Genomic DNA, 15748 nt, shown 5'->3' with positions numbered 1-15748 from the left:
CATTCGGTGAAGATTATTATATCGGAAATCCCAACCAACTTAAAGTCATTAACAACAAACTTATGAATTTTAAACATCCTACGTGTATTACTCGATCACCAAGGACAATACATGAAAGAGAAATGTGGAAAGCAACGGAATGGAGATCATGGCTTCTTTTCTATTCACTTATATGCCTTAAGGATATTCTTCCTCAGAAGTATGTAGAACATTTAGCCCTATTGGTAGAAGCAATCCATATTTTGCTATCTGGTCAGATAAGTTTTGAATAACTTGATAAAGCCGACGTTTTAATACTGAGATATGTGATTTTATACCAAGAATATTTTGGTGAGCAAGCAATGACATATAATGTTCACTTACTATTACATGTGGTAAGAAGTGTACGGATGTTGGGACCTTTACAATGTCATAATACTTTCATATTTGAAAATGAAAATCACTTTTTAATGAAGTTCAAAAAAAGTCCCAATCATGTTCTTATTCAAATAGCTAGACGATACATGTTCCAGAAATCATTAATACCATTGAAAGATAAAATTAGTATAAGTAATCAATTCTCACAATTCTGTGAAAGAAATTTAACAGGCCGCTTAAAAAACACTTTAAAGGTATAAGACTGCATTCTGATTGGAAAAGGTAAAGAATATGTTTTGATATGTTTTGAATGTTGAAGAGCAAAAACTATTAGACAATTATGGAAAATATAAAAATAAATCTTTCAATCGATTAATTTACAATGGGAAAAGATATACATCAAAAAGTTATCGTTCATGTGAAAAAATTAATGATTCTGTTATCTTATTAAAAAATGGCCAAATAGGATTAATCAAAAATATTTCTTACTTATATTCAAATAACGCAGAAACAAAAATATTTATATTTTTTGAGGAAATAATAAAATTAAAAAATTATTTTCATTCATCAAGAAATGTAACCGTTCACAACATTCAAGAATGCTTGATTACTGAAAAACTATGTGTTTGTGAAGCTAAAATGATATCACAACCGTGTATATTAACTTCAGCACAAGATAAAAATTACGTGATTTTTATACCACCAGGATGTTATGGTGACTCAGAGAATTAAATGTTAGTAGTTTGCGTATTGAGCTAATAATTCAGTATTTTACGAAAAAATGATGTATAATGAAGAAAACCGTTAGCCATGAACTGTATTTTGATTGGCTAAAAAAAAAATTTATTATTATTATTATTATTATTATTATTATTATTATTATTATTATTATTATTGTAATTACTAAGGGGTTACATGGGTTTCGTAGGGAGAAAAAAGGCCTATTTTCAATAATTTTTTTTCTATATAAAAAACTATTTATTTAATTCAAACTTCTTTCTGTCTTAAAGATACACATTTAAAAAATAATTTCTGAGATTTTCAAAAAAAAAAAAAAATTAAAACTCCGCCATTGTGACGTATTTCCGGTGACCCCTCGAAAAAAAGGTGCGTCCGCGCTGTCAGCAAAACTCCTGACAGGATCATCTCAAATGAAAAAACAAAAATACGTGTTTTAGTTAAGACCATAACCTCGTGATTGAATGGAAAAAAAAAGAGTAAAAATTGGAATTTTGGCAGACCTTTTTCCAAAAAAATGATAATTTCGGTCAAATTTGCTCGACATTTTTTTTTTTTTTAAATAGTTGTAATTGAAAAAAAAAATCCTCCATACAAGCACAAGTAAATTGTATCTCGAACACCTGTGTGAAATTTCATCAAGATCGGTTAAGTAGTTTCTGAGAACTTTTGACAGCCGACTTTGAAAACACAGTTCCGAGTAAAAACGCGTTCAATGGCGGAGTTTTATTTTTTTTTTTTTGAAAATCTCAGAAATTATTCTTTAAATGTGTATCTTTAGAACAGAAAAAAGTTTGAATTGAATAAATAATTTTTTATATAAAAAAAAATTATTGAAAATAGGCCTTTTTTCCCCCTACGAAACCCATGTAACCCCTTAATTGTAGTAGTAGATATAGCTGTAAAACTTGTAATGTACTGCGAATACTTGTAATAGTATAAAAGAATAAGTTTAAATGATTATTATTGTTCCTTTCATCAATGACAATTCATTCGGACATTCATGTTCAGTATGTGACAGGTTGTGGTATAAAAACGATTTAAAAAAGCCATCTGGTGAACATAAGGATATTCTCACAAAAATTATACCAAATATACCTATGGCAAATACTCAGCTTTGTAATACATGCGTCCAGGCTTTAAATAAAAATAATATACCATTGATGTCAACGTACAATGGTTTCAAATTTCCGGAAATGCCTGAAAATTTACCAGCATTGGATTTAATATCAGAAAGGCTCATATCACCACGTATTCCTTTTATGCAAATTAGAAGATTGAGGCATGTAAATGGTCAATATGGTATTTACGGTCAAATAATAAACGTGCCTGTTTCAGTTAATAATATGGTTAAATCATTTCCAAGAAATGTTGATGACGATTATTGTATAAATGTCCATATTAAGCGTAAAAAAATTCATCGATCTAGTTATTTACACGGTATTATCAACGAACGTACAATCAAAACTTGGCTGCGATTTTTAATTTCAACTCCGTTGTACACAATGTACGATATTAAAATTGATGATTCATTTTTTACTGATAACCAAATTGACGACCAAATTCAACAAGCTGATATCAGCGAACATATACCGATAGAAGAAAGTTTGACAGCACAACAACAGACATTAATGTGGGATGAAGAACAGTACTTACGCATTGCACCTGGTGAAGAAAATGCACCTCAAAGTTTATTATTTGATGAACACGCTGAAGAACTTTCTTTTCCAGCGGTTTATTTGGGTCAGTTCCGTAATTTTAAGGATGATGTCAAAGTAACACCATTCGCGATGGCTTCTAGTGAACTTAGAAGATCTGATCGTCGTGCGGTGACACCATATCATTTATTGTATATGGCAATGAAAATTATGAGAATTCGAGTTCGTGACTCTCTTACAATAGCTTTCAAGCACGTTGGTAAAGATACTAAAATCACTAGACAGCAAATAGAAGATGATGAGTACATTCATAATTGTATTGAAACCAATCTTGCATTTTTAAGATCAATTCCAAATTCTACTTGGTATTGGATGGATCGTAAAAAAGATCTTTTTGCTATGATCAGACAGTTTGGGAAACCAACTGTATTTCTTACTGTCAGTGCCAATGAAATAGGGTGGAATGATCTGCTTCAAAAGCTGTACAAACTTAAACACAACGGTGAATCGACTATTTCTGAAGAAGTTGCTGAAATTTTACACTATCTGGAAAAAACAACACTTGTCAACGAGGATGCAGTTACATGTGCTATACATTTCAACAAATTAGTTAATGTGTTGTTAAAAATTTTAACATCACCAAAAATTAGTCCATTTGGAAAGTACTATGTTGTCCACTACTTTAAACGCATTGAGTTTCAGCATCGTGGTAGTCCACATGCTCATACACTACTGTGGTTGGCTAATGCTCCATTGGATGCACTCGATAAAAATAAATTAGATGCTATCACATTAATTGATTATTTAATATCTTTTTCATCTCAAGAAGCATCAAACAATATTAAATTACAAACACACAAGCATACGTTTACATGTTACAAAAAAATAGTTGCAAATAAACCTCAACAATGCAGATTTGAAGCGCTTTTCATGCCTAGTAGATCTACTACAATACTATCACCTATGCAAAAAGATGAACCAAATTTCAAAGATTATGCTCAACGTTATAAATATGTAAAAATTAACCTTGAAAATAATGATTACTCTGATATAGATTTTTTTTATAAAAATAACAATATTACTTGTGATGAAGATTATAACAATATTCTTCGAGCTGGAATTAAACGACCAAGAGTATTTGTCAAACGTCAACCTTGCGAAAAGTGGCATAACCCCTTCAATCCGTTCGTATTCAACATCGTTCGATCTAATATGGACATCCAGTTTATCACTGAGGAATACTCCTGTGCTAATTATGTCGCGGAATATGTGAATAAAACAAACCGTGGTGTTAGTCATTTACAACGACAAATTATTGAAATTATGGATGAGCATCCTGAATTTGATGTTGTTGAAATAACAAGAAAAATAGGCGTAAATATGCTTAACGGTGTGGAGATCACTAGTCAAGAGGCTGCTTGGTATTTGTTACGGGAACCAATGTCAAAGTGTTCAACGGTTGTTACTACTATTCCAACTATGTGGCCAGTTGATCGTCAAAGAATAAAAAAGACACAAAAAGAATTAGATGCGTTGGGCATTGGAGCCGATTCAACAAATATTTGGAAAGAAAACTGGTTTGATAAATATAAACGCAGACACGAAGACTTGGAAAATGTTACTTTAGCTCAATTTGTTGCTGTTTATACTATTAAATCTAATGGCACTTACACAAAAAGAAAAGCCCCACGTGTTATTCGTTATCGGAATTATGACATGGGAAAAGATCTGAATGAATATAAACGTGAAATGGTAACCTTACACTTTCCCTTTCGAAACGAAGATGAAGAAATACTCGCTGAAATAAAATTTATCGAAATATACAACAACAATGAGAATATAATTTTAAATAGACGCAAGGAGTTCGAATCTAATTTGGATACACAAAAGACAATTGAAATTTGTCGAAATTTGTGTCGAGAAGATGATTTTCAAGATGAAAACGAAGTGCAAGATGTCGTCAACGTGATGCCTGATCCAAATCCATTTCAAAATTTATACGATAATCCTATTTCTGATGTGAATAGTGATCTTCGATTAGCTGTACTCAACAAACTGGGTCCCATTGCTAAAAAACGAGAAAATTTAATGCCAAATGCCGAATTTTTCGAGTTGATGAGGATGGCAAATGATAAACAACAAGAACTTTTGCTACATGTTATCTCAAATCTATTAAGCTCAAATAGTGATCCATTCCAAATATTTTTTACAGTACCAGCAGGATGTGGAAAGACTTTCGTTATAAAACTTCTCATGGAGATTTATAACCGCTTCACTGATAACGATGGGTATTGCAACTCTTACATTGCTTGTGCTTCAACAGGTAAAGCTGCTGTTGCAGTAGACGGGACTACTGTGCATACTGCTTTAAAAGTAAGTTTGTCCAAGTTACTTCCCCTAAGTACTGAAGTAGCTCATCAATACAGAACATTATTTAAATACGTTAAAGTATTAATTGTTGATGAAATCAGTATGGTCGGAGCTGAATTACTTGCTCAAATTGACTCACGTTTAAAACAGATTACAGGAAATATTAATATCAACTTTGGAGGTATAGATGTCATTTTCATTGGAGATTTACGCCAGTTACCACCAGTTAGAGCTACTCCAATCTACAAACAACAAAAACAAAGAATTGTTGGACCTGTATTGTGGCGTGGATTGAAATTTTATGAGCTCAAGCAAGTAATGAGACAAGCAAATCAACAGTTTTCTACAATCTTAACTAAAATTGGAAATGGTGAACAACTTGACGATTTCGAGTTAAACTTATTAGAATCACGTTTTGTAACTATTCAAGAAGGAGAAACTAAATGTCCACATGGGATCCGATTATTCAATACAAATGAAGCTGTACGTTAATACAATAATAAAATTTTAAATCTTGCACAAGAAAAAACAATTTCAATAGCGAAAGATGTATTCATTGGTTGTACTTCGGCAGAGCAAACTACTTCCTTTCGTCAAAAACTACACAAAATATCATTAATTGATACTGGAGGATTACCATACGAAACTGTATTCGTGGTAAACGTCTTCTACATGATAACAACAAATATAGATGTGTCTGATGGCTTAGCAAATGGGGCTGTTGGTAGACTAGTTTATATAGAATATAATGATGATAGAGACGTAAATGTTGTGTGGCTTGAGTTCCCGAACTCATTAAAGATTGGTCAAAAAATTCGAAGAAAAGTCGCTGGACATGTAGCTGCGCATCAAATTAGTAAAACAGCAGTGCCTATCACGAGAAGATCTTCGACTATTCCTCTAAATAACAGTAAAACAATAAATGTTAAACGTTCACATTTACCTTTAGTTTGCGCTTGTGCAACAACTATTCATAAGTCGCAAGGAAGTACATACCCTGAAATTGTCTATGAATATAAAAAAAAGCATCCCTGGTCATTAGTTTATGTCGCTTTATCACGCGTTACAAGTATCGATGGGTTATACATCACTACAAGAGACAATGATAAAACATTTTTTCATGGACGAAGACCTTCAACTGCAATCGCTAATTTACGAAATGAATTTCAAAGACTCTTGAATAATCGTTTGAATACTATCAGTACCGAAATCTTAATTTTCATTAGCCAAAGAAAAGGATTGACAGTGTATACTTTCAACTGTCAAAGTCTACGCGTTCACTCCATTGACAAGTGATTCAGTTATACAAAAATCACAGATCTTGATGTTAAATGAAACTTGGCTAAATGATAATGAATCAGTTAATATACCAGATTTAAATTGTATAGTTCAATATAAACGACCAAATCGTCGAGCTGGAGGCGTTGCTATTTATCACGGTGCAAACGATACTACAAGTATTATTACTCCTTGTATTGACATGACAGTGAGACAGTCCGAATTTGTAAGTTCATCAACGTCGCCAGTTGGTAAATTTTGCGTAGCTGAGTGTATAATGGAAGATGGTAACAAAATTGTTTTGATTGCAATTTATATTTCTCCAATTAAAAAAATTGAAGACATTGTTTATTTTCTGAAACGGGCACTATTTCCATACACAACAATTGGAGCATCATATATGGGTAGCAATGAGGATAAGTTACCCATGATTTTAAGTGGAGACTTTAACGTTAACTTCAGTTTAGAAACTTCTGGGCTACTTATTAAATTTTTAGAAGATGATTAAAATCTATTAATCAATAATGATCCTACAGTATCTACAACACGGCATGGCACCACTATTGATGCTGTATTTACAAGATATTTATCTAACGTTTCAACGAGATCATTTATATCATATTTTAGTTACCACAAACCTCTTGTTACTCACATGCCTATTCAATCACTACCAGAAGAATCTGCGAATATAGAATAATAATTATAAATTTTTATTGTATAGTCATATTTTTATGTTAATAAAACCTCTTTTATTCGAACAAAATTTTTTTGACTAATTTTAATATTTATTGTTGATCATTGCTGCACTTTAGTTATTTAAAATTTTTTTTATACGGCAAAGAAGTATAACTTCTAACGCGTGTACATAAGTACACACACTCTATTTTTTTTCCTTTTTCAAACTATAATTATTGATTTGCTTGGACTGGTAAAATATATATTTTAAGAACAGAATTTTTACTGTTTCAAATGTTAAATTCTCCGACTTTGAGACCTTCCGCTTCTCCTCATAGTATATACTATATATTGAAACGGCAATTTTGACTGTTTGTAACTGTAATTTTTTAATATGAGAGAGTCGTTATTTACTATAGAGTGACAGCTAGTATTCACATTTTCGATATTAAATTAAAAATTGTGGCTTGTACACTTTCTACTTTAAGTTTTGTAATATTTACATTTGTGCCACCCCGATGCCCGCTGTACTATTTGAAACTATAAAAATTGACCGGAATCCGAATAAATTTTACAGTTTACTTTTTTCTGAGTATAAAAAAAAAAAATTTTTTTATTTCAGAAACCGTATTTTACAATATCGCGTAACTTGCATTTGCTTAAGGGGGTATTCTGGTCTAGAAGCCTAAATTTTAGGCATTTTTCAAACTAACATAAAAAAAAATTGAGAACATTTTTACTATCGGTTTTTTTATATGATGTTTATTAACGTTTCAAGAATATAAAAAAAAATTGAAAAAAAAAAAAAATGATAAATTGGACAAATTACAGGTCGGTGAAGTGGGGGCTACAAAAAAAACGGTGCACCCTGATTGACATGATTCCAGCCCTTGTAGTGATCTGAAACAAAAAAATTTGAAAAATTCTTAATCTGTAAAGATGTCGCTATCGCGTTGACCTTCCTCAAGAAAAAAAAAAAAAATTCACAAAATGGCGTCGACATCAAATATCAATTTTTTTTTTACCCCCTTTTTTTGACCTTTTCGAATTTTTTAAAAATACTCCAAATTGAAATTTTTTAAAATCCAAAGCAGACGCGATAGAAAGATATATAAAGAAGATTCCCACCAAATTTCAAAAGAATCGGTCGGGTAGAACTTGAGATATCATGTCAACCACTTCAAAAAAGTAGTTTTGAGAAAAACGCGTTTAAAGTTTGAGAAACAATTATAGTAGAATAACTCGTATAATAACATTCAATACTCACTTTGGATTAATCGGCGATTCCAGATCCATACATTGGGCCTTCCTCAACTTCATATTCGATGTTTTGTGAAGTTCTTTCAGCTAATCGAGCTGTTCTGCCTTCTTTGGATTCAGCAGTAGCTCGTAGCTCAGAGCGCTCAATCCGAACTTCGTTACGTCTGATAGCAAATGAATGAGCTTCAGTACCGACGGTGATGCCCATAAGTTCTATTATTTTTAAGATAGGTAAATAACCTTCATTAAAATGGCAACAGCTAAATAATTCGCAATTTGAATTGTTTGAGATCCAGCGTGAATATGCTTGGGAGCAAAAGTCCATATTAATGAATTGAGCGATTCATTGTTATTTTGAGTTTCGGATCCCAAACATCGATGTAGTAAATCGTCAGACGATAAACTGGTATAAATGGGCTCAATTACTTTCAGTACTTTTTCATCCAGGGGGATGTTCGTGGACAAACTCTTCAAGAGTGTTCTCAGCTGAGGCTTGTTGCCATTTACACCAGCTTGACGAACCAGTTGGGCAGTACATGTGTTGTGGATTCTTATCGCTTGAACTTTTATGATAATAAGTAGCCCATATTTCATTCTTCATACTCTGCAAACAATCAGGATGCCGACGAATTGCCAGACCGTAGTATAAACTCAACTCATTGATTACTTTATCTGTCAATTTACCAGCTCCTCTGCCGCCAATACCACTATTGTCTTTTTTTGCTTTACGCAACCTGGAACCCATACGTTTCTGGACATGCCCAACACACTCTTTTTTTTCTACGACTGGATCATCATCATACGGGTTGATATCAAGAATACCTTTAAATGTCTTGGAGTCTCCATCTCCAATATATTTTATGTACTTTACCCCGTGCTTCTCGACCGATCTGTTGAACATCTCGACAACAGCATCTACCTCCATTTTCCCAGCACTTCCCCGATGATTGATGGCACATGAATCTTCATGTTCCTCATACCAATCTTGATAAGCTTGAGGATCAGATTTCTTCTTTTCACGAACTACAGACGAGATACGGAAAAGAGCTGGTTTTCGACCCTTTACAAAAAACCCGGATCCCGAAAACCAAGTAGTTACTCCGGTGATCTCCAATACACCAACTAAGGCTCAAATATCCGCGATCCAAACCCTTACGGCACCTATTTCTTTAACTAGTGTCCCAGTTAGGTCGGTTTCTAACAACTGCGAAGAAAATAGTTCAGAAATCCCTGATATTAACCAAAACGAATTAGATTATGAGTATATAGACCAGGAGTCAGACTCTGAGTCAGAACTGCTTCGTTCAAAACCTGAATTAAAAATTAAATCTGGTAATGAACCTAATGACCTTATGCTCATACACAGTCTCAGCACACATGACTCAAACAACTCTAAAATATCAAGTCAAAATAAACGAAAACCATCATTTCAGACTAGAACTGAGAGTACTTCGAAGTTGTCGTCGATAACAAGCGTTAAATCAGAAACTTTACCTTCTGATCCCATAATCACTTGTAATTCTAAGAAACAGTCATTTTCATTACCATCTAAATCATTAATACCGACCCCTACAACGACAACGACCAATACTGAAGAAGCTTCAACATCCATCACCCAGCTCAACATTGGCAGAATTCCTAGACCAACAATGGTACAGCCTGGCATAACTTCTACAGCTCCAACGACTATAGCAGCTGTATCAGATCCATCAGATAACAATGTGGCAGCCAAACTTACAAAGCCCATGCCGAATGACAGAAGCCAGTTGACTTCATTACCTTAACCACCCTTCAGGTTCACTTATAAACGACCTGAATGGGTTGAAGATATCTGTAAAGCAATGAAGAAAGTCCATATCCAAATCCAGAAGAATACACAGGACATCCAAGGACTCCAGAATGGCATGAAAAGACTCGTACAAAGCCATTCCTCATTAAAGAATTGCCAACTCACCAACCTGGCAAGTTCTGTACGTGAAGTAGAACGAGGTGTCGTTGCCGTCAAACAATGACTTAACTCAATCGAACCCAAAATGCATAAACTGGGAAAATATCCAGATGAATGCAAGGAGCCTGTCCAACCAGAAGCCGATTCACTTCCATTGATTTTCAAGGGAAAACAAAACACTACTATTTACAAAATTGGAACTAAAAATCGTCAGTTAGCTCAAAAACCAACTTTTGAAAAATTCAATTCTCTCAGTCGAAAATTTCATCTCGACAAGGGTTGCGAGACGAGTTTCCAACTAGTCCAGTCACGGTAACAATTTTAAATTCGTTACCGCATTATCAGACACAAACAACACCAATATACGATGTCTCAAGTACTCGAAAGGATACAGCCAACCAAGCTTGGAAGCACGCTGAATTTAGTTTTCGTCCACCTGAAAACGAGGAAAAGGAAAAATTGCAAGGACACTACCAAAGATGTGGAGTACCATTTCAATTTTTGATCCAGAATACCAGGCTAGTAACCGACGTTGGCCTGGATACAAAAACGGAATCGAGATAAATAACAACAAAGAGGACATCGAAGACTTCCAAGAGACGTACCAGCGTTCTCTGTGAAGATAAACCCCTATTTAATCATTCACTTAATTAATTATTTATATTACTGTATCATCGTTCATATAATTATTTAAAATATCACTGTATCATTATACTATTATTATTACTTTTCTATGACACAATTATTACTACAATAAAATTTATATTAAGCATTTATCACACTATTTCATCATAAAACTATAATATTTACTAAATCATTTATATCATCTAATATTATATCTGCCAGTTTAATTTGTTTTAATTACAGCTGCAGACCAATCAAAAAAAAAAATAAGCAACAATTATAATAATTTTATTTTTTTTTAGCACAACTCAAATAGATCGAAGTCTAGACCGAGGTTTCGACCATTTGCTCAAGGGAATTCTCTATTCAAATTAATTATTCACTTTACAGGTGATTACTCACCAATCTTACTACTAAAAATTTTATTTATTATTTCAAAATTTTTTTTTTAGGTGATGACTCACCAATCCATCCACACACCCAATTTCCAGGTGACTACTCACCAATCTACTCATCTATCTCCTCATTCACTACTATAGGTGATTACTCACCAACACAAATTATACCACTATAGGTGACTACTCACCAACACACACTACTATTAGGTGACTACTCACCAACTCTTTCATCAACTTTGTTTACTACTATTTCATCAAAGCATTCTTCCTCAGTGATCACTCACCACTAACTCCTATCACCCTACTATCCTCATACCCGGTGACGACTCACCGACTCTTTCAAAGAGCTAGCTCGGTTCAAAAATTGACGGGGTAGTCTTGGCTTGGCAGGGGGGATTGAGACACTACAAAATGTCCCGATGTTACCAGCCTGGCGAACTACCACCCGAAATTTTCGTTACCGACACTAGCTAAATTAATGTGTAGCCCCGTGACGTCACAAGACGACACGAGGAGGGAAAAATCAGCTACGAACCTCAAAACTTGAGCGATGATCGACACTTCGATCTATCCCCCGGTGTCAACCACCACGCTAGATATTTCTTAGTCAATCTTACCACTATTACTACTATTCGGTGATTACTCACTAAAATCTCATTAAGTTCTAAAAGTTCATTATTTAATTTAATATTCTGTATTATTTTCTATAAAATTAATTATCTTCGCATCAGGTGATTACTCACCACGCTCACTATTATTATTATAAAATTAGTTATAATCGTAACTAGTGTTAGTTATAATCGTAATAAGTGTTCTATTTTACAAATATTTAGTCAACCTACGTTACCGAAATATTATAAATCCTATTCTAAGTGTTTATTTGGTGAAATAAAGTTAAGTTTTCTTTTATAATCTTTGTCGCCAATCACGATTTATTATTGAGAATGCCAACATCTATTTAATACGTCTACAACTATTTCGCCAATCTCGTCAATCAAAAGGGTCAATCAAGGACAAAGGGTCATCTTCGCAGTCAAATTTGTAAGTAATTAAAGCAAGTTAACTGGCACGCGCGAGAACTTTTGTCTAGACCTTTTCTATTAAACAAAATACCGACATTCATACGGAAGCGGAATATTCCAAAGAGCAGTGGATCCCAAAACTTTTTATGAAACTTAGGCGACTATTCTCTTATCCGCGAGGTTTATTGGGCTAAGGAATTAAATTTTTAAGATTGAAAAATTTGGTGTTTCAATATATATATATTAGGGTGTGCCAATATGTAACTTCCTTGATGGACCTTTTAAAATTGGAATTTTGAGTTCCGCTTTTCACAGGAGTTGTGTTTAGGCATTTCCTGACATATTTTAAGCGTTAAGGATTTATTTTATTTCCATAGAATTTTATAACAGGAGTCTTGTTCGGCCAAATTTTGAAATTTTAAAATTTCAGCAAAAATGCCTGAACAAAATTCCTGTTAAAAAATTCTATAAAAATCAAATAAATCCTCGATGCTTTAAATATGTCAGGAAATGCCCAAACACAACTCCTGTTAAAAGCGGAACTCAAAATTCCAATTTTAAGAGGTCCATCAAGGGAGTCACATTTTGGCACACCTTAATATATATATTTTAAAAACGTGAAAATTTTTCGTATTTGTCTATTTCTCAATCTAAACGCTTTCAGGGTAAGCTATCAGAATAATTAATTTTTCAAAAACGTTAAAACTTATAAATATTAAAAAAATAGCAATAAAAATTGTGTATGTTTTTTTCAATTAAATCAGACATAACTTTTTGTATACGTATATAAAATGAATTAAAATTCCGTGAAATTTTTACTACTTCAATGTATTAATTTTCCATACTCAATAAATTGGAAGTTAACATTATTGTATGACGTGTTATATTAAGTGTAGTATAAAAAAAACCACTAAACGAATTTTTTGAAGATTGAATGTTCAATCTTAGAATTTGACACCTCTAATAATTATTTCAAAAATAGCTAATTTTTTTTATTTCTCTTTAATGATTTTTAAAAAATTCTTTACTATACCTGACTTTGAAAATGATCAAATGTTGTTCCATCTTCATTAAGTGTATTATTATCAGTATTATCATTTATAATGACAATTGGTTCAATATATTCATCATTTCGAGTAGCCACTTCTCCTTCTCCCTCTGACTCAGAATCACTTGGTATTCTGATCCGAGTCAATCGCTTATTAACTGTCGTATTACGTTTATTTATTTCCTCTTCATCAGTTTCTACATCTGATTGACGTTCAATGTGATCAAAATCGTCGGATCCAGTACCATTCACTTGATCTGTTCCTATATCATTAACTGAATCGAGTTCTTCGGAAATCTGAAAAAAAGATAAATAATATGTAATAACTGATAAATAATGAACATTTATAAGCACAATGTCTCGGCTAAATTTCGCTAATTTTTATTATTTTCATATACGTACTGCCTGCTTCTTATTTTGCTTAACGTTTTCATAAACCTTAATTATTTCCTCCACTTTCCTTTTTTGACATCGTGATTCACTTTGTTTTTTATTCTGTAAAAAAAAAAAATTCAAAAAGATAATATTTCATTGATGATTCTTTCAAAGAACATACTATTCTTAAACTGATAGATGTCATACATACTTTTCTATCTGCTTTAGCCTTAGCAACTCGCGTTTCCTCTTCGTCATTGTCATCTGGGGATGATTCCAACGATGAAGGGTTCGTAATCTTCGAATTCCGAATGCGATGATTATCTCTCAACAATTCATTTTTTGATTCTAAAAATAAAAAATATTATAATTTGTATGCAAATTAATGTTTTACATTTAATTGAATTTGAACAAATCTATATTCAAGTATGAAATAGTGAATAATTACTGAAAGAGCGGAAAAGCGGGGATCAGGTTTAGGGTTGGATATCTCAATTAAAACGCGTAAATTATTATCAAAAATAACACTAGTAATTTATTTACATTAATTACACTCAATATTTAATATTTTTAATAGCGGATTGTTAAGATAAAAGCGGATTTGTAAATTACAGCGTGGTTTGCAAAAGCGAAGCCGGTTGACACGTGGTTGAACACTTTGCCGGCACAGAAAAAGCGGTGAAATAAATGCACTGTTAACACAATTTACCTATAACAAATTAAAGCGAATTATAAGCGGTTAATTTAAGCAATTTAAATTATAAAATAAGCGAAATGCGGTTTATTAACAAAAAGCGAAAGTAAAGAAATACTAATGGCGACTTGATGCAGCGAAAGCGTAGAAGCGAAAGAAATAATAACAATAGTCCGTCTTCTTCCTCGTTGAGTTGGGGAAGAAGGCTATTGCGCATGTCTAGTGGGAGCGATCAGCCAATAAAGCGGTCGATTCATGACGTGATCGAGAGGCTGATTTTCTATTGGCGGTTCGATTTTTGCGGGAACTAGCGGTGGACAGGTGCGTCTCTTGAATTTGGGTGTCCCCCAGGAGCGAGTTAATCGCTACTGGGCCTTGTTCACCGAACATTCTCCCCCGGGTTGGCGGCTGCGTCGACAAGATCATCTTCTTCATGCGTTAGCGGCAGGACACAGAGCTTTGTAATTGGACGTACCAGCTCTGTGTTAACTGTCTTAACAGTTACTACGCGGATTTGTCTATCTTCACCTGGATGGACAGCAATTACTTTGGCTAATGGCCACTTGGTTGGCGGGAGATCCTCAGTGGTGATCAGTACAACTGAACCCACCTTGATCTGGTTGCGTCGATGATGCCACTTTGAAATGGCCTGGTAGCGGTGGATGCAGTCCTGGTAGTAGCGTTTCCAGAAATGTTGAACCATTTGCTGGACTTGTTCCCAGTGCGAGAGCCGAGCAGGTTGTAAATCTGTCAGCGATGGCTCTGGGATAGCGGTCAGTGACTGTCCGATTAAGAAGTGACCTGGAGTCAGTACAGCCAGGTCAGCAGGATCTTCATTCAGCGGTGTGAGCGGTCTGGAATTCAATATGGCTTCAATTTGAGCCAGTAGCGTTGAATATTGCTCAAGCGTCAACAGCGAGTCTCCGATTGTTCTTCGAAGGTGAAATTTGATAGATTTCACAGCGGCTTCCCATTTTCCTCCAAAATGTGGAGCTCCAGGCGGATTGAATTTCCAGTTCGTGCCATCTTGAGCAATCAAGGTTGATAATTCTCGTAATGTGCGGGATCCTGCAGCGAATAGTCGTTTCAGCTCTTTATCTGCTCCTACAAAATTGGTTCCACAGTCTGAATATAGCGTGTGGCAGATACCTCGGCGACTAGTGAAGCGGCGATAAGCGGCGATGAAAGCGGCAGCGGTGTAGTCAGTTACTAGCTCTAAGTGTACAGCTGAACTGAACATGCATACAAAGACTGCAATCCAGCCTTTGTATGTTTTTGCTCCACGTCCTTGAAACGTTTACAG

At 34.0% G+C, this 15748-nt stretch overlaps 2 protein-coding genes across 2 annotated transcripts; one reads left to right on the top strand and one right to left on the bottom strand.

Moving 5' to 3' along the window:
• The first annotated feature begins 2051 nt into the window (after positions 1 to 2051).
• LOC123267918 lies at positions 2052 to 7098 on the top strand. Its single transcript, XM_044732805.1, has 5 exons — positions 2052 to 3756; positions 3847 to 5610; positions 5665 to 6324; positions 6512 to 6688; positions 6938 to 7098. The coding sequence occupies exons 1-5, from the start codon at positions 2052 to 2054 to the stop codon at positions 7096 to 7098; spliced, it is 4467 nt and encodes a 1488-aa protein (XP_044588740.1).
• A 6257-nt stretch (positions 7099 to 13355) lies between these two features.
• LOC123267917 lies at positions 13356 to 15685 on the bottom strand. Its single transcript, XM_044732804.1, has 4 exons — positions 14834 to 15685; positions 13963 to 14049; positions 13779 to 13871; positions 13356 to 13673 (listed from the first exon to the last, which is right to left on the bottom strand). Exons 1-4 carry the CDS (start codon positions 15683 to 15685, stop codon positions 13356 to 13358), a joined length of 1350 nt encoding a protein of 449 aa, XP_044588739.1.
• Between the last annotated feature and the right edge of the window lie 63 nt (positions 15686 to 15748).

Source organism: Cotesia glomerata, linkage group LG6 (assembly GCF_020080835.1).
Source record: "Cotesia glomerata isolate CgM1 linkage group LG6, MPM_Cglom_v2.3, whole genome shotgun sequence".
NCBI classification, from domain to species: Eukaryota; Metazoa; Arthropoda; class Insecta; order Hymenoptera; family Braconidae; genus Cotesia; species Cotesia glomerata.
This window is presented reverse-complemented; position numbering and strand designations above follow the sequence as displayed.

What these genes read in the sequence shown, in the direction of transcription:
- LOC123267918 (XM_044732805.1), top strand. Translation starts at nt 2,052, where the DNA reads ATGATTATTATTGTTCCTTTCATCAATGACAATTCATTCGGACATTCA. An exon ending in TTTCAAAGATTATGCTCAAC is followed by an intron (nt 3,757 to 3,846) that starts GTTATAAATATG and finishes CTTGTGATGAAG; the next exon opens with ATTATAACAATATTCTTCGA. An exon ending in TAATCGTTTGAATACTATCA is followed by an intron (nt 6,325 to 6,511) that starts GTACCGAAATCT and finishes TAAATTGTATAG; the next exon opens with TTCAATATAAACGACCAAAT.
- LOC123267917 (XM_044732804.1), bottom strand. Translation starts at nt 15,685, where the DNA reads ATGTTCAGTTCAGCTGTACACTTAGAGCTAGTAACTGACTACACCGCT. An exon ending in CCGCCAACCCGGGGGAGAAT is followed by an intron (nt 14,050 to 14,833) that starts GTTCGGTGAACA and finishes CGGAATTCGAAG; the next exon opens with ATTACGAACCCTTCATCGTT. An exon ending in AGGCTAAAGCAGATAGAAAA is followed by an intron (nt 13,872 to 13,962) that starts GTATGTATGACA and finishes TTTTTTTTACAG; the next exon opens with AATAAAAAACAAAGTGAATC.